A 27,485-nucleotide genomic window follows, 5' to 3' on the forward strand; every position below is an offset into this window, starting at 1 on the left:
TTAATTTGCTATATATAAATCATTCAGTTTTATATTTGTGTTATTCCAAAACTGATATTACAATATTGTAAACAGAAGATAGGTTTTAGCATATAAATTCAAATATATACTAAGTTCAAACCAGTTTTTATATGGCAAACTCTCAAATACAATACAGACATTTCCAAGGTGACTGTACCATTTACAACAGAGTTGGTTAAACTCACAATAGTTTAAAAACTTATAGCAGAGTCATGGGCATCATTAGAGAGACTGGGGGAATTATGACAGTTTCCCCCTTTTTCCAGACTGACAGAACCCTGGCAGACATTGGATCAAAATGCTAAGAAAATGATTTGTCTTTTGCCTGAATTGGAAAACTGAATTAGTTTGTGTTTTTATTGTGCTTTAATGTCACAGCCATGGTCAGTGCTCAGGGTCACTTAGATTTAGCTGTAGAAACCATTCATGCAAGTGAAAAGCATCTCAAATATAGTACCTGTAATTTTAGATGTTCATGCTGTAGAGAACCATTTTCTATAATGATGTTCCTCTAGCAAACAGTGCATTTTAGCTCCACTAAATTGAGGCATAAACATTCTACCAATTGGCACTAATATAAAATGCATTTACACTTGGCAGCCCATTTTGCATCACCAAATTAGATATACAAATTCCACTTTGAAATTGACTTGGTACATTTCAAAAATAGCTACCAAGACCACTAGGTTAGTAAAATAAATTAAAATTAATCAAAGTATAGGAAGAGTCTAAGTAATAATGAGTAAAAGCTTCAAAAATTTCTATGTTTACTGCTGTAGTTTCTTGAAATCTAATTATATCCTATTTTCAGAATTATAGTCTTGCTTTCAATATTTAAAAGAACAAAAGCTTAATCTTAAATCAAATTTTCAGAAAGCTCCCTACCTACATTTCAATTTTGAACTTAGTGTTATAAATTTAGTTTATTTTTTAGTCATGATTTAATGTTCTGCCAATTAAATCTAAAGTTTTTTCAATTTAAGTTCCATGTTTTTGTACTTAAACTATCATTGTTGCTTAGACTTCTTCCCTGTGTTAGCTCCAGGGAACAGTAAAATCTACACAAAATTTTATTGCATTCATACAAGAGAGGAACAAGGGTGAAATACAACAAATACTATGATGCAATTTTACATTTATTAAACTACAGTTCAAAGCACAAATTTACACATTCTAAATATACTAACATTGCTAACAAATTCACACTTGTTTCCCTTGATATTTCATATATCTGGGGAAAGACAACTTTACAAGACTTTCTAACAGAAATCCTTAGTATAAAAACTGTACTTGTATGTAAACTGTTTAACAGAGAACCCAAGTGATGGGTTTCCATCTCAACTAAGTCATCCATTTTGTTGCATATTCTGTTTAACTATTAAATGATCTGACATTTCGGGATGTTTATTATGTAAGCTTTACTCCCCCAGTGAATTTAGTTGTAGCTGGTTTGCCTGGTCCCAATTGATTTCAAGTTTCAATAATTCATTCAAGATTGTTCCACTTTTCTTTCACTCTGGAATGTTGTGACCAGACAAGATTATAGATGAGCAACTGCAAGGCTAAATGTAGCATTAGTGCCTGTTTAAGCTGCAATAGAAAAGCCATCTTCAGAGCTCAGCTGAATGCAAGAAGGCACAAAGCAGAAATTCTTCATCAGCGTGTCAGAGATAAATCCAGCATCTTGCATCTCACACCTGAAGTGAAAATACAGACATTCAAGCAACAGCATTGTAATACAGCAGGGTAAAACGTTCTTATTCAAAGAAATTTTGGAATATTCCAGTGATACTGTGTTCCAACTCTAAGAAGAATCATACAAAAATTGCAAAAAACAAGCAAATATTTAATTATTTCCAGCCATTATGCCCAGAATTCATTTTTATTATTTATTTGCTGTAGCATATAGAAATAATTTCCTTAAAAGGGAGGGGTTTTTTTGGTATCATTACTAAGTTGCTACTTGTTTCTTCTATGAGGCCAAAAAAGCTTACCTGTGAAAGTGAATCATGTTTCAAACTGAATGGAAATGTAAAGAACTCAGCATTGTAGTTACTATTCTAAAGCTGGAATCATTTAAAAAATGATTGCTTCAAAAATACCATACCACCCCCTCCCAATATAGCTTGCATTGTTCAAATGTACAAGGTCCTTACATTTCATCAAAGTTTATTTAATACGTGCCATGTATGTATGAGGGAAAAGGGTTCCTGTCTAAAAAATGAAATATAATTGAGGAAACATATCAATTATGATTTAACTTTTGATATAACAATGTTAGAAATCTTTTATTCTCAAATAACAGAAATATACCTTCGTTTAATTTACCACCAGCAGCACAATAACATAATGTAAGCTTACCAGTTACGGATTGACATTACATAGTAAATGGGTGGCCTCTGGAAATCATTAAAAGCAGGTTGTTCACCCAAAGAACCAGAACCCATGTTGTCAAAGAGCAGCCAGTCTCCAATATTCAGCTCAGGGAGTAGACAGCTTTCCACAATATGATCAAGCTCATCACAGGATGGACCCCAAAGACTGCTTGCAAACAGAGGCTCATCTTCCTTGTATTTCTAAAGAAAAACAGTTCTGGCAGTTATGTATTACTCAGAACAGCAACTGTTGAGCAACTTACTTATGAGGAGCGCAAATGATAACAAAATGTAGTCCAAAGCAATATACCAAAGACTTTAGCCTGTAGCATATAAGTATGCCCTTACCTTGTGAACCTCTGGAACAGTAGTCAAATTCTCGGATAGCTTGCTTCCAAAAGAACCATAAACACCATCATTCATGTAGTAAATGAAGGCTGGTTCATCGTTCTGCATTTTTTCCACTGTATAATAAGCAATCAAATACAAATTACACAGTAAATTTCAATTTATGGTGGTGCTTTGTTTTTAAATGCTATAGTTTTTCTATGAGTGCATGTTACAGGAGTATGAAAACAGTTAATAGATTTAGAAGAAAGAAGCATAAACTTAGCGAAATATATAAAAACATTTTACAACAAATGGTTAGGTAACGCATATAAAACTTATTGTTTGCTTAATACCATCTGATCACAAAGATGCAAATTACAATAGGTTGCTTTTTTTCCAAGTGGTCATTTGTACATTTGCATTTATGGAGCTGCACCTACACAGATTCATCATCAGAAACATCTGATATCAGATATTTAGACAGGAGGCATATGCTATGCACATTGCTAATTCTTGTGCCTCCCCACAATAGTATCCAAACTCTTTAGCTGCTGGTCAGGCTGGTCGGAAAAGGTACCTGCCAAGTGCAAGAAGTAAATGCACAGATAACTAGTTGAAGAAACATAAGTAAGCAACTTCAACATCATCATCATATTTGCATCCTAATATAAGCAATTAGCAAGCTTACTCAATGTTGGGCAAGAAGAACTGAAAAAAGTATAGCTCTCCCTAACAGTGCAGCTACCTGTGTCTATATATTTATCAAATAATGTTCTATAAAAATGAATGGCTGAAATATTATGACTACTTTTCATAAGCCAATATATATAGGGAACACCATCAAAAGGAGACAGTACAATTCTGGTTGGCTTTTCCTAAAATGTAAGATTTCTAAGATTTCTAACTTGAATCCCTGCTTCTGGAAGACTACGTTGCAAAAATATCATAGGCACAACACAGCTAAATTAGTTGCTTTATTGCAGAAAACTAAGCTATAAAGACATGGAAAATATTGCCAAATGCAACACACAAAAATGAGGGCATGTCTATGTTTTATTCCTTACAAAACTATTGCTCAATGGAATGTACTCTTAGGAGCCTTGAAATGTCTATAATACAACAGAAAGAGATCTTGGATCCATTGGGTGGAATGCTGAGAAGAATTTGTAAGGTAAAAGGATTCAGAAAAGTAAAACATGGAAGAAAAATATCCACTGAAATATGTAACAATGCAGATTGAAAACAATCTCTGTCAATGGAAAAGAAGGTACTTTTTCCCTGTCAGGTTAAATTGCAATATAAAAAAGATTCTACGATTTTAAGTTATCTCATGATAGAAAATGTCCACCTAGAATACAGGTTTGAATCATGGTTAAGCCAAAGGAAATGCTTACTGATACACAGTGCCTCTTTCTCACTGAAAGGATGGAATCTGGCATTTTTATATAATTGTAGGGAAGAATACAAAGAAGGCAATCTGCTAAAGATGTTAACAAACTCCTTGGCTACGCAAAAGTTGATGCAAATAGTCTAGGACATAATACGAGAAATGGAACTAGAGAATGACAATTTAATGCCCATTTTCTTTATGGTGTTTCATATCTCTGAACATATAAGACTGATGAGATCGTGGGTTCATTTGTTATTTCTTGAGATATCACAAGACCTATAAACAGGCATGTCTGCTAAGGCCTCCACTCCTGCCAAAACAGTTGTTACAACACTATCCTTATATTTTTGCATCTGTTACTTCAAGACATCTAAAAAACCCACATTCACTACTTTCTTCTTGTCCTCCAGTAAACATACTTCAAAAGTGGCCATTTTACCCCACAAATAAGAATGGTAAAGATTCAACATGTACAAAAAAGGTCAGCTGCAACATAAATTTAGAGTCCTGTGGCACCTGACTGTCTTCCCTGTCTATCAGTATAAAATGAGGACAGTTATACTGATAATCCTGCTTCCACTATAATTAGTAAGGAGGGAGTTCTGAAAAAATGACTATAATCACCCAAAACACTTTATTGAAAAGAAAAAGAATGTTTTTTTTGCCATAAGCTATTTAAAAAACTGCCAGAGCTTCTGGCGAGGGTCATGGCAAACTAGACATCCTGTAAGCATTTACAGTAAAAGCAGCAGCCAGACTGGTCCATGCAAGTCTTACCAGATAAAGGAGAAATTCTGAGATCGCCCACTTGCACTCCAGATAGCTGCTCCTCGTGAATAGACTGCATGAGTTGGTTTCTAGCTCGTTGGGCAGCTAGGAGTTTCAGGGATTTCAACCAAGCTCACAGCCTATTATGGAGCCCATTATGCAGACAGAAAGTTGAGCCAAACCTCACTTTTTAATCACTTTTGGATGCAATTGATTTACAGATTAAAAAGGATTTTCTAAGCAGCAGGATTCAATTCCATTTAGCGAATTCCAATAAAAGGGGCTTTAAGACTTAAAAACTCTTGGTAAAAGCTAGCAACAGTTATTGTAAAATATAACATGGGTAAAGGGGCAGTTGCTTTAAAAGATAATTTTGATGAAATTGCTTTTGAATAAATTTGGAATTATGTTAGACAAACAAATCAGCCCTTTATGGGAATGGTTTTATTTACTATTGCTGAGTACAGGCAATTGGTGGATTTTACAAAAGAGAAGATAAAGGTAATGGGTGAGTCAGACTGTTTTGTTGACTATTGGACTGTGATGCTGATTTTAACCACAGAGTGCCATTAGAGAAGAAAGTATTAAGGGCACAGTAAGATGACAAACAGTTTGTGTTTTCCTCTCTCCTTGTTTGAGACACTTTTTGGATTACAGTATTACAATGGCAACCAGAAAAGTGATGACAATGAAGATTGCTTGAACAAGTTGCTGAGATAGGAATTACACAGGGTTTGTTACAGAAGAATATTAAATTGACTAAATCACTTGATACCAAACTGATTGCTTTTAAAACAAATGGACGAAAGATTTGCAAAGATGAAAGACCCTGCAAAGTTATAATTGTACAGTAAGAAATAAACTTATCATTCTACTTATAACTGCTGTAAAGGAAAGTGGAGGCACATTCTTTTCTCTTTTTTTGCGCTTTTAGCTTTCTCATTTTGTCTTACTTTTATTAAGCTTATTTTTTAAAAAATATCTTTAATAAAATTATATTTTAAAAAACCTGAAAAATCTGCAAGACAATATCAAGGATTTATGGAACCCTGAATATTTTCAATTACTGAATCATCCAGGCTGGTCAGCTGTATTTTCAGCCAAGGGCACTTGTCTTTTAGAGCAATTTCTCCATATAAAGGCAACTCTAATCTGAAGGAAACTGTGTTGAGTGCATATATAGTGGCATCTGATGAAGAAAAGGAAGGAGTATCAGATGATACAGAATCAGAATATTACTTTATGAGGATACATATGGGTCAGCTGAGGTCTCAGTAATTCCAAGGCAGTGACCACAAAGAAGACGTAGGAACCTATTACAAAAGGTACAGTTGTGATTTTAATACTGCTGATCTTGACTTGAGCTACATGAAAAGTCACTGAGGGTAGACCGGATGAAGTGACAGCAACTGAACAATGCTTATCCAAGTAGTTGTGGATTTAATAAGGATCATGAAACTACACAAGTAATCAAATGTGGAGTATAAGGATGAGACACAATAGAAATCTTCACAGCAAAATCAAGAAGGCAGAAAAGCAACCTAATGATATGAATGAGACCCCTAATTATAGATGAAAAAGATCCAAGCACCAGAGAAGACAACTTAAGACCACTGTTCAATTAACTATGTAACTGCTTCTTTTATTTTGCTCTGCTTCAGAAAGAATCTTTCTGGGAACAGGCCAGTAAAAATTTGATAAATTGACATCAAGGCAACTGAAAGTTTCAAGGAATGCTGTGGAATCAGATGATCAGTTCCCATCTCTACCCATTCTAGAAGCAAGGGCAACAGAAGACCAGGCACATTAGTACACATATCACTTACAAAGAACATTTTCTTCCAAAGGAAAGGTCAAAGCCAGGAAAAGTGCTTAATTACCAGTGGGATTGCCTGACAAGGAATGACAAACAATTACTAGCTGGCAAAAGCTAGCTGTTGTATTTCAAAGACTTTTGAAAAGTGTTTGAGATGGTATAGTCCAAACAACTAGCAGAAGTTTTGCTAAGACTTCATTAATGCTGAAGAACAAAAAGGACAAAAGGGAAAGCGCAATAATTTGGCAGGGAGGAGAATATAAAGACAAAAGTAGGTAATACTTGTAAACAAACACAGAATTTTCTTCAACTGTGAAAAAAGATACAGAACAAATGAATTCAAAGCTTCAAAGTGATGTTATATGTATGATGCAAAGATGAAAAAAAAATTATTTTACAAGGAAATATATTACAGTTTTAAAACTTTCAGCCTGAACTTTTTCCAAGTATGACCTAGTTTTTAAGCAACTAAAGAAAACAATTTAAGGACTGCTTTCTTATTAAGCTAACTAAATGGGCCCTTTGTTCTAACAATTACCTCTTACAAAGCTACTCCAAGAAATGTAGCTTTCTGGAAAACTTCCTATAGCTTGATTTTGTTATTTCTTTATAAATGCTTATTTTAAAATACTCTGTATAAACTCCTGTTAGACATCTCTTAAAAAGAAAAACTTGAACAATCTAAAAGGGGAATTATATTTGAGTAGGATACAGAATAGTGATTAGTCTCTTCACAGTTTTTATACAGATTTAAAAATTTGCCAAATTTTGCTTACATTTATTGAAAGGGTCACCAGATTGAACAGCTTTCTTTGCAAAAATATTAACTGCTAGAGTAAATGCTGAAGAAACATAATAACATCCAGGCTCTGCAATCACAGTTACACCAGATTCTTCAGGAAAGTAGGTACCAAGCAGCGGAATGATAACACGATTAATCTAAAAAATAGAATATGAACATTTGAAAATTCTCTGCTAAATTGGAACAATCACAACTTGATAAAATTGTGGAATCCCTGGTACTCTCTGAACTATAAGATAAAATATATTGACTCCCTGGTGGGAAATTAACTGAAGGAAATATGACTATCATAACTTACTCTTCATGAAGAAAACTTGTATGAATGGTTATTAGTATTACAGCTGCATACTAGATAGATCCAAGCATTTGAGGTGGAGAACATAGTTATGTGACCCGGTTGTTGCTTAAGGCAGTGATTGATGACCAAGATTTTGACTGCTCCCTTCCAAGTTGTAGCCTAGAAATTGCACCAAAGGCATGCATGCTTAATAGAGTAACTTGCTGCTCCTCTATCCAGTCATTCTACACAACATTGTTTTAAAGAGATCTCAGAGCAGCGCATGGCAGCTACCTTATACAAGGTTCTTGCCAGCTCTTGGCTATCAACCATTTTAGCCATATATAACTGGCAGTTCTTGACCCTGAGCAGTTTTAATAGCAAACTTACTATTCTTGGTTTTTCCCCCCCCAACAATCATATTATATAAACTTCTAGAATGATTTTCCAATCAGAATAAACCAAAGTTGAAGCCCATAAACAAGCTGATTAAATATAATGGCTTCCCTTTCTGGCTTATTCTACCTGTAAATTGTTAATCACACCAGTTTCACATGTTGTAATGATGGAAAACAATGAAACTGCCTTTGAAATAAAGGTGATACAAGCCAATGGGAAGTATTAAAACAGTATCACACAATTATTTATAAAAGCATACATTTTGTCATACTGCAGCAATTCTAAAAAAAGATTAAAACTGTAATTTTCTACAATTCTTTGGGGTTTTTTTAGCTGCAATAACCCACATAGTTTTTTGAGTCCAACAATTATTGTCCACAGCCAGATTTGTTTCCTGTTTGAAGGTGCCATAAAATTGGATTTTGCTCATACAAGACATAGCTTCAAGCCCCATTTCCCTGCAATGGTTCACCTACAATATAGGTTCAGAATCTTCATTACATTGAAAAGATCTTAATGTTGCACATATACTGAATTCCAACTGAACCAGGCTTTGGGGCTTTATGGAAGTCAAGCATATACAACTATAATTGTAAAGGCTGCCTCCGTCCAGGTATTTATACAGATAGCTTTCCTGAAATGAGAACGTAAGCCCAATGTTAGGGTGCAAAGGACTCGCTGTGCTCTTGGTAAGTATATCCAATATGTGGATGTTTCAAGTTCTAACCAAGCCAACCAACCATATATAAATTGTTTATATTTTAATAATGACTGTTTTGTATTTTTAATAGTGACTTCTTTTTACATATTATTTTATTTAACGGTTATATGTCCTCCAAAGTCACTTTGTATGCATGGCCATACAATTTTGATAAATAAGCAGAGTCCATGCTGTACTGTAAGTGAAACTACAATATTTGTTGCTTGTTGCCAAAGAAACCTTATAGTTTACATTCATAGTACTGTAAACAGAAGTTTGAACTGAATAAAATGACAGGCAAATTCTATAAGAAAATAATCTCCTTTATTGGAAAAGGATCTAATTTCATACCTCTTCCAGATCAAGTTCATGATCGGTGAAACCACCACCAATGTTCAACATATTCAAGGTAAAGCCAAATTCTTCCTAAAATAGAAATGCAGGAAGTTTGCGGTTTATAACATATTATTTTTTTCAAATAATGTTTACTCTTCTATATACAACTCCTCAACTAAGTACCCTGTTCCATTGCTATAAGAATTTCTATAGTTTAAAATGAAACTAATATTGTAAATATTGTAGCTTGGATCCAAACAAATGGCATGGGGAACTCTGGTCACAGCATACAGGTTTCTTATTTCCTACTGCAATCCTCTGTGCGCCCTGAAAACCATTTCTAAGGCTTGGAAAACTTCCTGAAAGATCTCACTTGTGATCTGTGACTTTGTAACAGGAAAAAGAGTCTTCCCACTTCTCCTTTTATGCATTCAGGTGTGCTTTTCAAAATAGTTATCAAGCAGTGAACCCAGCCATTGTAATAGAAGAAAAACCCATGTTTAATGTAGAAATGTGACATTATCATAAATTTTAAATCAATTAAAATAAATTAACTACATTTTAAAAAGTGTTTCTTGTAGGGAGGTGTAAAACTTTCTAAGCTCTGTGCACACAACAGCCAATATGTGTGTAAGTGTTTTAAGATGGAAAAATGAGGAAAAGACAAGACCACTGTAACTGCGAAAAAGAAATAGAGAAAGGAAAAGCTTGGAAGATCCTGTCCCCCAATAGGCAAAATATGCTGTACTTGAAATCTAGGGTGGTGTGGTGCAGTGACTCTTAGAACCCTTCAAGTATAGTATATCTAGCTGGGAAGCCTGACGACAAGGGCAGGCAGGCTGATAGTACGCCTTCTCCTTGTATTTGGTGCCACTGTAATATCCAACTAGCCCACTCACTTGAGAGGGACATGGGATATACTGCATTTTAATTCAAATATGGCAACAATTAAAATGAACAAGAGGCCACAAAGGAAGCAAGCCATTCCTTACTTGTTCCCTTAAACATCTCTTGATATATTTTTTTCCGTAACACACTCAAAATGTCTCTGTTTTAGTTTGGACAAACCGTGAGTTACTCAGTCCAGAATGGTACAGCCAATTTTCCAAACACATTTCCCACTCCGTACAGATTCTTAGCTTCTTGTATCAAGAAGATCTGAACTTACAGGTGCATATACTCAAGTTTTAGTGTACTTACAGCCATATCAAATACACAACGAGCATCAGAAATAGCATCTTTGTATGCTTGAGATTCCATGGAAGGGTTTGACACGTGAAACCTTTTATAAAAAAAGAAAGAACTAGAAGTTACTTGAGGTAACATTGCATTATTGTTACAAAAAAGTTTTAGCTTACATTAAGGTAGACTGTACAAAAAAATATTTTAATTTCTCAAATCCATCAAATTATGTAATAGCTAAAATATTAATAAAAAAAGAATCTTGGGTAAACATAAGGTAAGAAATAATTAAACTAAGTATCAGTGTAGGTGATGTTTTCCAGTATTTTTTTCTCTCCACAATTCAGTTGGGCATTTCTTATTCTCTCACAATATGAAGAAATGATCTGGTACCTTTTCACAACTACTTTACAGGGATGCTTAACTAATATAATTGATTTAATGATATATAATTTTCACAATGGTCAAGACTTTTTCTTCAAAAATCGCTTTTTTGGGAAATATTCTTTTTTTTAACCATTTCCACTTAACAAAGCCATTCTTCTAAACTGCTAACAAAAATTGCTGAATTAAAATCAAGTTAATTTATTTTATCTTGCAAATAAATACGAAGATCAAGAGCTAACACATAGTATAGGTGATGAATTGCCAAGATTAAAAGCTTCATTAGCAAGATGCATGAAGAATGCTGAAGAATAATTGAGCCTAAATGTTTTAATCCCGAATCTAATAGTTTGCAATTTTGCTTTAAATATTAACTAACTTTGAAGCAGAAACTTTATTTTGGTACCATGAATGCCTTCAATTTGCTGCTATATATAAAGTATATTTCTGTAAAATATTAGTATACGCAAAAAGCTATATGAGAAGTGATTCATGCTACAAACGCTCATTTGCAAGAGTTTATCCTAGAATTATTGAGTCTATCATCTGCACCTCTAGAACTGTCTGGTTTGGTTCTGCAACCCAACAGGACAGACACAGACTTCAGAGGATAATTAGGACTGCGGAAAAAACAATTACTACCAACCTTCCTTCCATCGAGGACCTGTATACTGCATGAGTCAAAAAGAGGGCTGTGAAAATATTTACAGACCCCTCACATCCCAGACATAAACTGTTTCAACTCCTTCTCTCAAAAACGATGCTATAGAACACTACACAGCAGAACTAGACACAAGGAACAGTTTTTGCCAAATGCCATCACTCTGCTAAACAAATAATTCCCTCAACACTGTCCAACTATTTACAAAGTCTGCACTACTATTACTATTAACCACCTCATCACTTATCACTCATCCCCTCCCACTTGTGACTGTATGACTGTAACTTTGTCGCTTGTATCCTTACGATTTATATTGACTGTTTCCTAGTATGATTTTATTGCTTATTGTACCCTATGACTATCATTAAGTGTTGTACCTTATGAGTCTTGATGAATGTCTCTTTTCTTTTATGGATACTGAGATCATTTGCACCAAGACAAATTCCTTGTGTGTCCAATCACACTTGGCCAATAAAGAAATCTAATCTAATCTAATCTAGAAGGAATGTTATGTGCATTTTCGCAACATACACTGCAAGTTTTGGTCACCCTCACAGCCTTAATTTTAATTTTTCATGTATTCCTAATGCCTTTTCAATACAGATGACAGCAAGGAGTGGAGAAATATTACAGGTCTACTCACTTAACACCAACTATTTGGACATTCAGCTCCTTAGCACATTCCATTAGATGACGACAATTCTTCAGGGTAGTGCCAAACTTCATAGTCACCTCTTCATCTCCATTTATGTCTTCTGTGGCAATATGAAGTAAGAGCCTAAGAGAAGGGGAAGATGATTGGAGCACAGTTGGTTTACAGCAGCATCAGCACATGTGAAGCCTGAAGACTGTCAGAAGCATGTTGATTATGATGTCATTACTCCAATTCTGTCGACGGATGAGTCATGGGAACCTAATAAAAACAATCCTGTACAGAGAGAAAACTACCAATTAGGGCCTACAACATGGAGTCAGAAAAAACATTGGGGGGGTTGGAAATGCAGCTGCTAAAGACTGTTGTAGCAGAAAGTCTGTTGAATGCTGCAATGAAAAGCCATTACCTTAGTACAATCATAATCCAAATTCCTTTAAAAATATACATTATATATGGTACACTGCTGGATAGTGAAGCAAACTGAAGAAAGTATTTTATACATTTCCTTTAATTATGGACAAATATAAATGCTTACTTCTTTCACTAAAACCTAAATAAACTGATGGAAATTCAAATTTTCTATTCCTTCAGGTCTCTAAAATAAAAGATCTATTTGCAAACTGAGTATCAGTTAATAGGCAGAATTGCTCTTAGAGATTGGAATAACATATTTATTGCTGCAGGTTTATCATAATCTTCTCCAAGAATTGGTGCATGTGTACCTCCAGAAATAATCATATTGTCTGTTTTCCCATTAACACAGCCTACATAAGTTACTACATAGGCAGTTTGCCAAATATAATTATTGGAGTATTATAATATCAGAATAGTGGTCAACAGCAAATACAGATTTATCCATAAATTCATGCAATCAAATGTTATCCACTATTCTTTTTAATTCAATTATTTGATCATAAAGTGCTATGCTTCAGTATCTATCAGTAACATGGGACAAAATAAAACATATCTGACATTTATAAATCATTACCCAAGTACATGGCTATATTACAAGTATATTTTTATGCAGAACTTGAAATTAGAAAAAGAAATGTCTCTACTGCCGAACTCATTTTTTGATACTTTGAATAACAAAAGATACTTCCAGAACTGTAAACAACCAGAGCAAGGCAAGTTAGACAAGCAGGGGTGTTTTTTTTTTAATTACTATTTCTAATGATCACATGCTTACCTCTAAAAGGCTTATCTCTTTTAGATAATCCTTCTTTCATGCTGCTACTATCCCTGTAACCTAGAAGAAAGCTTGATGTGCATTGCTGGTGCAGCACCATAATTCTATCACACAGCATAGTGAGCCATTCTAGATTTGTACTTGATTTTCCCCTCTGAAACTTTCTGGATACTAAAGGGATCTTGAGGCAATTTTCAGATGGTCATCTGATCAGAAATTCGATTCAAGCCAGAGTCCCAAGCAACATAGGGATATATACATATAATATAGATGTGTTTCTTATTCTTGACTGCCCACATAATCTTGACAGGAACAACTTCTGTGTCATGGAGTTTTAAGGTATGTTGATAAAGTATTATCAATAAAGATTAGTACTTTTTAAAAGTAATTCATAAAAAGAAAATGAATGGATCAAAAATTGCTAAATTCTTAATCATCCATTTTAAATTGAAAAATGTAAAGAGATGCATGTAAATAAATATTACTATACAAGAAATACACTTTAGAAATATATCTTTTTTTACTTGACTCCCACCACATTAAAATCAATAAATTTAAGCTTACTTCGCATTTGAATGGTTTCTAGCAATTTTCTTTAATTCTAATTCATTATCACATGTCAAGATGTTTACTCCAATTTTTGCTGCATATTTTATCTGAGAAGCTTGCTTGCAAGGACTGGTGAATATAATGTTTTCAGGAGAAACACCCAAGTCTTGAACCATTGCCATTTCAGTCTGAAACAGAAAACATATTGTTTTTAAATCACTTTTAAATCTTAGAAACAAAATTTTAAAAATCAATTGACTAAAAGTTAAGAATAAATTTTACATTTATGTCGGTGAGGGCAGCATTAACTAGAAATTTTAAGAGAATGAGAAGAGGAACTCTGAAGACTTACTTTATTTGAGCATGCAAACCCAGTTCCAAAAGCTGATAGTATCTCGAGTACACCAGGGGTGGAATTACATTTTAGGCTGTAAAACGGCTTTATTGGTGCCATCACATTCTGCCAGTGAATATGTTGCTTGATCAAGTTTCCCAGATCGCCAATAAAAAAACTATTTTTTCCAGTCTATAAAGGAAGCATTTTAATCTACAGTTAACAACGAGCAAACTTTAGTGAAAAGCCAACAAATTTAGAGAACATTTGTCGTTTTCTCCTAACTACTGCCTCAGAATTATGATTTACAAATATGCGTAAGATTTGTTTATGTAAAAGTAAATATAATGGAAATTGGATGTGAAAACAGCTTACAAGGGTATGTTCACAAATGTAGTTGTCAATGACATCTGCAATGTTCATTCCTTCATCCAGTATGCCAATGGAGTAGTTTGCATCCTCAAGAAATCCTTTCATCTCAGCCGTATTCCGCAAAGCCGACAGTCATAAACCAAGAAACACAAGGAACAGGCCACAAAGCCTTAGAGCTGGATCCTTAAATTATGCAACAAACTGTTAAAAGAAAAATTCAGGCTCATTTTAGTTCGGGTTATAGATGGATAACTCCTTCATGTGAAAAACTACTGTTCTGAATAAAGATATTATAGATTCATGTAGCAAAAAAGGATTTAATATCTGTCCCTTCCAACTTTGTTATTCTATGTCTATATCTTCTTCAATTTTTAGGCTGTAGAAAGAGTAGCACATAAAGTAACTACCATACATACTGTTCCAAGTTCTCAAATAGCTATGTGCCTTCAAGGAAATAGGCATTTGAGTTAAGAAGGCATTGAGAAGTGTAACAAGGAACTTTAGAGCCAGGTGGTCAAGCTGTTAGCATCTCCTTAACTCAAATTGTAATTGTGCAGCCATAGTGTAAATCCAGGAAAACTTGCAGGTTGAATTTTCTATACAATAGTTTGTCTGCAAAATATTTGATACATCTCTGTTAAATATCTAGCAATACATATGCCCACTCGTTTCAAAGTACTTTTTTTCAATCTACCTTAAAAATTCAAGTCCACTTATTGAGATGAATAATAAGTTCCTCAGCTTTAGCTACCACTTTCCCAGTTTCCTAGCTTACTACTGAATGATGTAGTCATCTCCAGTGGTTTTTGTTATACCATTTCTTCCAGAAATATAAAAGTCCTCTGCATTCACAATTAAAGAATTCAGATGCCAAACCCAGATAATAGCGATTCGACTATAACCACAATCATCCTACATAGTATCAATAGAAACAGTCTCTTTTTTATAGCATCAATGGAAGAGAAAGCTGGAAACATATTAATGGGACTTGAATATACAATCAGACAAGGCAATGGTAATTAATACTCTTTGCAGTAAATTAATATTTAATTGACTTTTCCCTCAATCAATTCAGAGTAGAACTTGAACAGAAACAATGTGGTAAGTCAACTCGAGCAGATATTAAATTTCCAGAATGATTAGAAAATATTAGCAATCAAATTATTCAAGACAACCTTGGGAAACTTTGCTATTGTAGTAGCAGGTATTTAGTTTTTGTTTGGACAAGAGGAACCTGCACTAACATAATATGATTAATTCAGTCTTACGAAACAAATAAGCCCTTATCTCATAGGATCTTACAACATGTTTCTTCTTGACAGTTTACCTGGATGTTAATGATTTAACAGAGATGTATCAAATATTTTGCAGACAAACTATTGTATAGAAAATTCTTTTTGTGTTTAATGTTGAATTTAAGGATTACAATCCACTTTAAAAATATGTCTTCAGATAATTTAGTAATAGAGCCAATTTGGTGACATTTTTATGGCATCAAGCTAGAAACATGGGAGACCATGACTTCTAGTCCCATTGTAAACAGGAAGCCAACTGGGTGACCTCAGGCTAGTCACTTTCTCTCAGCCCTAGCAAGAAGACAATGGCATACCATTTCCAAAAATAATTGCCATAAAAACTGCAGAGACTTGTCCAGGCAGTTTCCAAGATTGAGACATAACTAAATGAAAGAAAAGAAACTGGAGAGTTAGCTTGATTTAAGGCACCAGGCTAGAAGCGGAGTTCTAGTCCTGCCTTAGGTAAAGATTTCCACCATCCAGTTCAGGGGGTGGTGCTCATCTGTTTCTTAGCAGAGGGAGCCAGCATTTTCCAAACACATTTCTGTGGTCATATGGCCAGCATGACTATATGCAGAGGTGCATGAAATGCTATTACCTTCCCACTGAAGTGGTACCTATTTATCTACTCACATTTACATGCTTTCAAACTGTTAGGTATGGGCAGAAGCTGGGGCAAGTAACGGGAGCTCACCCTGTTGCATGGTGTTCAGGCCTCGAACCTTGGCTGCCATCTTTCCAGGTGATAACCTCAGCATCTTTAACTGCCAAGCCATCACACCACTACCTTACACATGAATCCAACTAGGCTACTATGGTCCAGCCACTTCCACTCAGTCATCAGATGACAATAGCAAATTGTTTCCAAGAATCTTGTAATGAAAACTAGCCAAGGCATTTGCTAGGAATCAGGAAAGTTGTCAGATCAGATCAAAATCTTATGTGTATGTATGTGCATTGTAACTCTATAGTAACTAAGAGACTATGAAGCAGGACTATAATTGTGTGAGCAGGAGAAAACCATGAACTCCACCATGCCTGATAATACTAGCAAAAGATGGACCCTCATGGCATAGTCTCTGCCATGTGGGTCAGGAATTAGCAGCTGCAGCAGCCTCATGGCTTGAAGTTTTAGTGTTCTTTACTATTTTTAAATATTTTTATTGTTTTTGATGTTTTACAATATTTTTTTTAGTTTTTACTAGCAATATGTTTTGAATTGTAATATTAATAAAAATATACAGTCTTAGAAGACTGTTGATAAGGCTACAATACTACTAATTTTTGAATGCAGTTTTACTGAATTATGACCAGTTGGATTGTATCAAAATTTGACAACAGATAACGACATTAGCTGATCAACTTAAAAATAACATGTGGTTTATTGTTGTTCAGATAGCTGAGAAATCAGCTATGATTAACAGACTTACATGGACAAGTTAGGAGATGGAACCCTACTATCATCAGCTAGGTTCCCAAGGTGGCTCAGCGTTGAAGTCGAACTGTTCTCGATAAAGCACTTCTCCTAAACCCTCTGGATAGTTGTAAACTTGATCAGAGAGCTTGCCCTATGAAGAAAATATAGCCAAGTATTTATCATTAATTCACAAAACAAATATTCCCTTATGTTGATTCTAGTACATTGGCATGCTATTTAATTAAAATTGTTCAATTCACAAGTTTTCCAAGGCCCATTTTTCAAAAATAAATTTCAAACATCAGTATACAGCTTCACACATCTGCCCCAACAGCATGACATCTTCCCATTTCCTCACACAGCTCCCTATGTCATAAAAATAGCAGGAAACTTGAGTTTATCATCTGTTTCAAAATGTATGGTCTAAAGATATCTCCTAGATGTATGGAAAAAAACTAACACTGGTAAATACATTTTTGAGGTGAAACAAAGAACTGAGCAATAGTTTCTATTCTGAGTCATAAACATGACGTTTGTTTTTAATAAAAATTGTCTTTTTAAAGACCAGTAAATAGGAGCACATTCTTGACCATATTAGCCATGTATGCAAATTCCACAAAGGACTAATTTATGGTGAAGAGTAACTAAATCCTGTGGATACCAAAATCCATCCAGCAAAACTGTGCAATTGGATATATTGGGGAGGGTATCTAAACTATCATAAAATGAAATATAGCATGATACACAGAGCTTAATTAAGCCTAAGATCACCAAGGTTCGATCAAACAATAACCTGTGTGAACATATTCAATGTTTGACTAATAAGCTTAATGAAAAATCTGACTAAGCAAGCAAGCAAGACTAACTTTTAAAAATTGATGGATAATAACTGGAAGTATATAAGAAGTGAGACCTAATAATTAAATCCACACAGACCATCATTTCACAGATGGAAATGAATGTGACTGGCCATCCATTTTTGCACTTCCAACAGGTAAATTCCATATAGAAACTAGTTCAATCATTTTAGTGAGAGCAACTATGAAGCAAAGTTAGGTTTATATAGCAGAATTCTTTCCTGTCTATAACCCATACACTGAAGCATTACTAACTAAAGCAGCTGCTATTTGTGTGAATCTTACTGGTGTAAGCTTTTACAGGATTTTAGCGTAAGCCGACATAATAAATAAATTGTGCTTTGTGAATGGGATAAGAGAAGCTAAATGCCAGAGGGTCTACTGCAATTCTGCTAAGATAGTGGTAGTGTACCTATCTACCTCTGCAATGAAATGATCGAACAGAAGGAATGGGCTGGAATCCCTCCCTCTGGTAGCAAATTATGTTCACACAAGCACCATAGGAATAGGAACACTAGCTGGAGGGATGATGTGAATGAAGGTTGGTCACAAGCACCATAGGAATAGGAACACTAGCTGGAGGGATGATGTGAATGAAGGTTGGTCAGCGATATTACATAATTCTCTTTGTTATTCTATTTTCTATTTACCTCTCCCTTTTTTCTAATATTTTTCAGAATGCAGCCTATCAGTTTCCCTGAAAATAAGATCTATCGCCCCAAAAAGACTTAGCATGTTTTACACATATGCGCCAAATATAAGCCCTACCCCCCCAAATAAGCCCTACTTAAGAGCCGGCACATCCAACCAACTGCCTATTTCAGCTCACCTCAGGGCACCCACAGCCAGACCATCCATGCCCTGGCACCTGCCTCGCAGCAACAGCACTGGCAACCATGTGCAGCAGGAGCCCATGTGACCGCCGGCTCATTTCTTCTGCTTGCTTGCGGCTGCAATGGAACAGGAGGCCGAGTAGAGTGCTAGTGTTGTGGCCATGAGCAAGGCAGTTGCCGTAGTGTGGATGGCCTGGCTGTGGGGGCCAAGGTAAGCCGGTGTGAGAAACGTGGGGAAGCTCTATTTCCTGCCTCGCGGCAGCATTAGCACTGACACATTGCACAGCCTCCTACCTCACCACAAGCAAGCAGAAGTGGGCCTCCCTTACATGGAAAAAAATAAGACACCCCCAAAATATAAGTCTTAGTGCTTATTTTGGGGCCCCAAAGAAAATAAGACCCTGTCTTATTTTCAGGGAAATATGGTAGAACAGGAGGATCATGTAATATATTTCTAGGAATTCTACTTAGGACATACTTAACTTTTCCATTAATGAGGACACAAGTTTGATTAACTGTGAATACTTCTATGTAGCTGTGCTGTTATTGAGATATACTAAAAAAACAATTACTTTAAAATATTTAATCAATAAGCCAATCTACACTTGTAAAACATTTTATTGCCTTCTGTGGTTGGTGTTATCACTACAGGTAGAGGATTCTAAAATGCAGAAGTGATATCTCCAAAAATTCTGACAAAGATTAAAGTAATATAAGAAAACAACCACTTTAACCCTGTATCTTCTGGCAGAGGTGGAAGTGAGATAAGCTACTTTTGACTGTAATCTAACATATTTGTACTCTTCATAGGTTGGGACCCAACTGTTGTCCATTTCTGTTCTCTTTTGCTGTACTGCAGTATTCCACACTTTAATTTTTCCCATAGCAATAGTTTCAAGAAGGAAAAACTTCTTTAAAGACTAGCAAAGTTAATAATATACTTATCACATGTAACTATATTAAGTTTGGGTTAGACCTAACCTGAAATATTGTGTTTAATTCTGATCACTGGGAATCTCTTTCAAAGCGTGTGGAATGTATGACTTTCCTGCCTTTCCTTTCTCCTATTCAATTGTAAGACATCCTCAACTGTGCTAGGCTTCCAAGTCTAGGCAAAACCAGCCAGATACTGTACTCCCACCTGCTAAGACGTTAATAATATTATTTGAACTATAAATGCAAATATCATTAGAAGAGGGCAATGTGTGTGGAAGGACCTGAAGATCATTCCAATGAGGAAAGTTTGCACTGACTAGATACAGCTCAGGAAAAAAAATATATCTATAGCCTAAGATATTAATATGAATAAATGTATCCTATGGTCTTAAAAAGAAATATGTGAGCAAATGGGCTGAAAATATGTTTAGATTTAAATATTTAGAGTAAACATGTGTCTCCCTCCAATTCCTCATACTGCTTTTGCTCCCATCATAAAAGTTTTGGCTAGTCTTCCCAATTCACAATAATGGAGGTATCTTCAAATTTAGGCATAGTTCAATATGGGTCATGTACTTTGGCTGCTTCAAAGTCTCCTAAGTTGTTTTCTTAGTTAATGGAATCCATGACAGAATTAACATACCATAACATACTTCTATCAAAAACTCAAATATCAAATCATATCATATGGTTGTGCAATTATTTACTTTTTGGATTGTGACTTCAATATAGAATCTTTAAATGTCAAATATATCAATATATCAATATCTAGCAAAGAATTCTGTAATATGTGTTACTATGGGCTTTTGTTAATATTTTGTAAAAATTTACAATAATATTTTCTTCTGATCATAGTTTTGTATAGTAGCTATTAGTAAAGCAATGACTAGATAAGTATATGAAATATATTTTGTAAGTTTAAATATTGTTTTGATTATGTGTAATTTTTTTAGAAAAATAAAGTTCTCTTAAATATGAAATCCTTTTGACTAAATATTCTATTGTTGTGTTAAATGCCTACTTTAGGTATCATCCATTCAAGAACTTTTAATGCTCATTTATAAAAGCAATAAACAGGATTTTTTTTAAAAAAATAATCAATTAAAAAAAAGAATTATAAATCAGTTTACAAACTACAATTGTTGGATACACACAGCAGCCATACAAAAGTCACCTTGTCTTGTATCCATTTCATGTACATCAATATTACTACATGTATTTGCGGTGCATCCTTTTCATGGCAAAGATAAACATGCAACAGAAATTATACAGTCTTCTCAAAATGAGTTAAATATTTCAAACATACAAGAATCTCTCTGAAGGCTCCTGTCAATATAGACAATTAGTGTATAGTTTCTAACACAAAGTGGGACTTTTTTTGTCTTTTTCAGTTGTGATTTGTATGCATTTATTATCAATAGAATAGTAAGAAGTTTTAGTGTAACACCAAGATTCAGTACTTCCAAGAAGTTTATTAAGTAGTATTGTATGAAGAAAATACTTGAAAATGTCAAGTTATAACAAGATTTATACACAACCATGAAGCATTATTTGTGCATAACCACACTGTATGTTTAACTACTTACTATTACAATTCATTGCCCAGATGTGCTAAAGTCAATAAATGTTTCAAAATGAATTAGACGAATGTTACCTTCTCCTTTCAGCTCCATATTTAATTCCTTTAATATTTGTTTTTCACAGCAACCCTGAAACTTACTATTGTTAGCAAAAGGGCTATTTTTTATCATGTTCTATAATTAAGCTGGTTTCTTAAATGTGTTGTCTTTCTTCCTTCATTCCAAGTCATGATTAAGAAAGCAAGTAATATTTGAATTAACAATCTGTACTAGAAGCAAATTTTAAGTTAAAGGTAAAGCTTACCTTTAGAGAAAAAAACAAATCAAATCAGATGGTTCAACTGGCTTGATATTATTAAAATCCCTAACAGAAGATCTATTGTGTGCAATAAATCCTTCAATTTAATTAACCCAAATTTGTCACTTTGAGGCTTGCTCTGAGGTTTGTTACAGTTCATCAGCTGCCAGCTTCTCTATAGGTGGGATAGGTTAATATGCCTGCCGTATGATACAGAAGCTTCCTAGCTGTGCTATAAGTGGGCAAATGAAGAATGAAAGGGGACACCAATCCTACTGAGACATATGGGCTGGAGACATGTTATTTCACAAGCAATGTTTTACAAGCCATGGCAGCAAAAGTACTGTTGACACCACAGGAAGTAAAGAACTGGGCAAGACCAGTCCAGACTGGAACAGACTCTCCTCCCCTTTCACCAAGATCATTCATTAGTCAGCTGTGTTAGAAGAACCCACCCACAAGACTTGATTAAAAACACTCCCAGCTGTTAACTCACACACATAATTTTCAAATGTTATCTACAGCACTGTGAAGAAGAAGCAAAAATAGGACAGTTAGTGATACTGTTTCTTATGGGACTCCTATACATAAACCCAAGAACTGTGCTTCTTAGTCTTTACCGGAACTAAAAAGCTAGGTTTCATTTTCATTTGAAATACATACAAATTGTACTTTCTTTTTAAAGGTGCTGAGTTCCAAACTTCATTTATACTTCCAGAGCATATACTTCCTATGTAAACTGATAATACAAGCATTAACAATATCAAATAAAGAATAGAAGGGCCACTCTGTGCAAAAACAATATGCCTTTCTCTCATGTGTTTAATATGAGTTCTGATGCATGTTCAATTAATAATCTGTAACAATTTTATTATACTGGGAAAGGGGGCAGAGGTAAGGTGCTTTCCACATCAGTTATTATAAATCAAGACTGCCAATTCTGATCAATATAAACAAGGTGTTAATTTTTATGTATCAATATTATGACCAAATTAAAGATCTCGTGACATTAAATAGCTTCATTATTTTTTCTCCAACCCCAGGGTAAAATGTTTGTCAAGTTGTATCATAACTGAGAAGCACTACAGTTATATTCATTTTATCTATCCAAATCTTTTCATAAATAGGTCAGACTAAAGAAATAACTTTGTAACAGCTAAACATATTCTTCCAACGTTTTCTAAAAGCCGCATTTTTTTTTTACAAGAAACCAATTGCAATTACCTGACAAGCACTAGGATAAGAAAGGAGGAATTCAGTGTATAAATTCTTGTTCCTGACTACAAAATAACTATGTGCTTTTGTTGGGCTTTAATCTTACCTTAGTTGTAAACAGTCATGCAAAAAAACAAAACCCAGTATTAATTCTGTATCCCCAAATTTGGATGGTTTCCTTTACATATGTTTAGTAATACCTAACTTATACTTCTGCTCACCTACAACTAAATCAGAGTTGGTTCTACTTATTCCAAAACAATTAAAGCAGAAAATGCTTGTTTACACTAAGAGTCCAAGTAGATTGATATAGTATCAATTCATATTACCTGAAGCAGCATGAATGGCTTTAAATTTTAAAGTTAGATTAATAGCATAGACCATTCAAAAGATAATTTGTATTTATTAAGCATTTTTAAAGAGACTGCTTGGCCAGCACTTTTCACCATTGCAAAATCTGCCAAATTTTTGTATTTTCTTGCTTCTTCCCTATCCTCTCCTTTTTGCCAAAATCCCCAAAAACTGAAGACATTCTTTAATGTCACTTTGGCTTATTGTAATACTGTGGATTTCTGACCAACAGAACTGCTGTAAATTTTGTACAGATAGAAGCATTTTTTTGTGAACTTACCAAATCTCTTTGATATGACACAAACATCCCCAACAATTAGGGTGGAAAATACATGGATCTCTAATAGTTTTTGGTCATGAAATAACATTGTTAAGGGGCTTGTTTTATTTATTTTTAGTAAACTAAAGGTTAGGATCCAAGTAAGGCTCTGATATTAATGCCACTCATTCTGATGTAAAGGAGAGTACTGGTGAAATTGGTGTCACTTTATGCTGTCAACTGTCATAATATCCACTTGATACCCTAATGAAGGACAATTACATGTCAAAGAGTGGATAGGAGATGCTGGTGCCTGAATTATGTCAAAACTATTTTTCCAGGCAAAGACCCCTTCACCTTTCCATTGTAGTTTAATTCCCACACTTCAGTCAGCCAAAATATGCAATTTAGTAACACACTAATCTGTGACAGGATCACCAACTCTTCATTTCCAGTATCAGAAACAGAATTCAGGGAATCCTCAACGTTCACAAGGGGAAGAAGAAGAAGCCTTATTTTGGTGGCAACCAACAACATAAACTAGTCTAGCTTGAGCTCAACCTTCCCGTCCACGCACACCCAGGTGGTGGGAAGAAAGCTTTGGCAGGTTACCAGCGGTCGTTCCCTGTCACAAAATGGGGTCCTCCGTGTCCCGAGCCCAATCTCCCCAATCCATTCAGAGGAAGACCTCCCGACAAAATCACGTTCCCGGGCTTAGGAGAGGGCCACGCCGGCTTCGCAGGGCAACCAGGGATCTTCCTCCTAGCCTGACAACGCCCACCCACCCGACCCCGGTCGTCTCCACTCGCCTCCCCCTTCAGTGACAACAGGCTAAACGGCTGTTGCTTCTTCAGCCTTTCCCTGCGAAGTGACCCAGTTCTGAGGCAGCCACACAAGCGGCGGCGGCGGCGGCTTCCCACTCCCTTCCACAGGAATCCGCCATGTTAGCTGAGCCGCCACCGCCACCGAGCCCTTCCACTATGTCCCCCGCCGGGCGCTACTCCTGGATTCCCGCTTCTCGGCTCCCCTTCGATTCTTCCCCTCAAACGCCCGGCGCCGGAGCAGACCAGGCGTCCGCCCCGCCGCAGACAGCGGTCCTTCTCCGCCCACGCGAGCGTCCGCCATGTTAGAACAGAAGCCGCTTCTCTCCCTCCGACACAGGCATACGCACCGCGGACCTCTCGGGCGCTTTTCCCCCGCTTCGGAAGTAAGGAGGAACTGCCGAGGCGCAATGAGATGCACCCCCAAACGGCGCGAAGCACCCGCGCTCCCCATCCTCAAGACACCAACTGGGACGGGATGCCCAGCAGCCAGCCAGCCAGCTGTACAGAGCTCCGCTTCTAGCGTGTTAAAATGCCTCCCTCGGAAGAGGGCGACCAAGGCACGACCGCCTCCCCGCGTCTAGTCTAGTCTAGTCTAGTCTTGGTCGGCGGGGGAGGCTCTTCCTCCCGAGAACTTCGCGCCGATGTCACAGGGCAGCCCTCTACGAAGCTCCCCAGAAGGTGGGTGCCCCCCCCACTCCGCGACACCTGTGAGATATACCCGCACCCACGCAAACACCCCCCCCACGCCGCGTCGAAGGTTCTTTCCCTTTCCCGCCGCCTTTGGAGTGCAAGTTTCAGTCCCGGAGGGGGCCTCCTCCCCTCCAGGGTACCCACCCCGCTTCATCTAGAAACCAGGCCCCGAATAATCGCATACTCACGTGGGACAACGGCCCGAAAGATTTGGTAAATCGTCTTCTCTTTTTAGGCGGAATTTTTAAAGAGTGATGTGGGAACCTACAGCAGAAATACAGGAGGCGGCAACGGCGCCTTCCAGGGCCATAGGCTGCGGGGGCGACCAGGGAAAGAGCGCAAATCTGCGCTGAAGCGGCGGAGCAGAAGCAGCTCGAAGAAGAGGCACCTCGCGGGAAAAAGGAGATGAAAAACAGGAGGCGACGAGAGACCCGGGCGGCCAGAGAGACGGCGGGACGGCAACCAACACGAACACCGGGGAGCGGAACACCGCGAGAAGGCAGAAGAGGAAGAAAGGCCGCAGCGAGGCGGCATTTATAAGGAAAGCCGGGCCAGAGGAGGGGCTCGGAGCCACGCGTCACAAGCGTGCGAGGAAGGAGGCGCCGCTTCCCCCGGAGCACCAAAGGCGCGCCTGCGCGCTTCCTCACCTCCTTCTCCTCCTCTCTCTCCCCCCGGCGCGAATTTCTCCGGCAAGACAGACATTGCGCATGTGCCTCGGCGAGGCCCAGGGGCGCAGTTTCTCTCAAAGGTTCGAACGGGTTGGGAAGGGTAGGAGAATTCGATTTAGCTTCGCCAAGCGCGTCCGTTGTGGTGTCCTTGCCTTCTTGGAAGAAGTGGCAGAGTCAGGGTTCGAAGAAGACTTGATAGCCAGATCAGCACAAGATCTGGATATCGCTTTCCAGTTAGGAGATGCAAGTGAATTTTATTCCATGCGCTCTGCCTTGTTTTTACAAAAGCTTCGAAGCTGCCTGCTGATGGGCTCAAACCCAACCGATGCAGCTGTCCTTACGATGGCATTTCCACCGCAGGTGATTTGCACGCCCAGGGCCGATGCCCATTTTTGAGATGACAATCGTATTTCTGGGCCGACCCCGGGGAGATCCGCTCGAGCATTGGCTGTCGCTTGAATTTGGACGGCTGGTCTGCCTGTCTAAGTCTAGAAAAGGCAGCCCTGTTCAAGAGCCGTTAAAAGAACTATTCCACACTCATTAGAGGGCAGTGAGGCGATTTATCAAGTAGATTTGGACTCCTGAAATCAGACAAAATTATTGTAAATGCTGGCAACGGGGGGGGGGGAGTTGTTCCAGATTACAGCTTCTTACTTCAAGTTCAAAGTGTTCAGGTTACAGCCTGCACTGTGTGACTTTTGTACTGTGGTGCATTATTTCAGACATTTCACTTTCCAGGCTTATCATTAGGACCCCATCATAGTCCTAATGGTCAGACTGCCTTTCTAGCACATTTATAAGTGACTTTCTGAATACAGTACATTTTACTGTTGGATAATTATTAGTAGACTAGAACTAAGTTAGCTGTCCTGGAATAGTTCAGTATAAATATACATGGATTCGCCAAGAATTTATCAAGCTAAGAACTGCTTAATTGCACCTTTTAAAAAAATAAATTTTATTGATTTTACAATTAAAACAGACCAACAACACATACATAAATATAAAAGAGAAAAAGAAAATAAGAAAAAAAAAGAAAATAGAAAAAAAAGAAAACAATTAAAAACATTTTCATCTTGAAGTTTGATACCTTTTTGTCCTTATTTTATGCCATATACACACTTAATCCTTACATATATCTGTATATCACTACTACAATTCTATCCTATCCTCTTGCCTTTTAGTGTGAAATCTATCTTTGATCTATCCACTTGTACCAGCAGTTCCAGCTGTTATAGTATATTGAGGTGTCTTTTAAGTTTTAATGCCAAGGTTAATTTGTCCATTTCTGCACAACTTGAAATTTTTTGAATAATCATCTCCTCTGATGGAACATAAGGCTGTTTCCAACACTGTGCAAAAGCCAATCTGGCCACTGTCAAAATATGTATTATTATATATTTCGCTTTTATTGGTATTTGTTTATCAAAGGTCCCTAATAGAAAGGACTCTGGTTTGAATTTGATCTGTTCTCTTGTCATTTCCTCCAGCCAATTTCTAATTTTCTGCCAATATTTTTGAGCTTCTGTACAAACCACCACATATGGAAGAAAGTTCCCCCCCTTTTTTTTTGCATTTCCAGCAATTTGGACTCATATTGGAGTGTATCTTCGCTAATCTCGAAGGTCAATTGCACCTACTTCTTGAGATACAGAGTATGCTAATTGAAAGTGTTATTTAACTGAATTATTGTTTTTTCTAACAAAAATTAAAAATATATTT

At 36.6% G+C, this 27,485-nt stretch overlaps 1 protein-coding gene across 2 annotated transcripts; it reads right to left on the reverse strand.

Moving 5' to 3' along the window:
• AZIN1 (antizyme inhibitor 1) lies at positions 1 to 25,603 on the reverse strand. 2 transcript variants are annotated; one of them, XM_026703518.2, is made up of 12 exons: positions 25,284 to 25,603; positions 17,266 to 17,403; positions 14,544 to 14,741; positions 14,187 to 14,360; positions 13,850 to 14,022; positions 12,085 to 12,219; positions 10,415 to 10,496; positions 9,230 to 9,304; positions 7,477 to 7,639; positions 2,745 to 2,860; positions 2,383 to 2,597; positions 1 to 1,718 (listed from the first exon to the last, which is right to left on the reverse strand). In XM_026703518.2, exons 3-12 carry the CDS (start codon positions 14,643 to 14,645, stop codon positions 1,607 to 1,609), a joined length of 1,347 nt encoding a protein of 448 aa, XP_026559303.2. In that variant the 5' UTR covers positions 14,646 to 14,741; positions 17,266 to 17,403; positions 25,284 to 25,603; the 3' UTR covers positions 1 to 1,606. The 2 variants fall into 2 exon arrangements, with proteins under 2 accessions (XP_026559303.2, XP_026559304.2); XM_026703519.2 differs by lacking the exon at positions 25,284 to 25,603 and adding an exon at positions 24,753 to 25,114.
• Positions 25,604 to 27,485: the final 1,882 nt, after the last annotated feature.

The sequence above is a fragment of the Pseudonaja textilis genome, chromosome 3 (genome assembly GCF_049901715.1).
Source record: "Pseudonaja textilis isolate UNSWEBS1 chromosome 3, rPseTex1.2, whole genome shotgun sequence".
Taxonomy (NCBI): domain Eukaryota; kingdom Metazoa; phylum Chordata; class Lepidosauria; order Squamata; family Elapidae; genus Pseudonaja; species Pseudonaja textilis.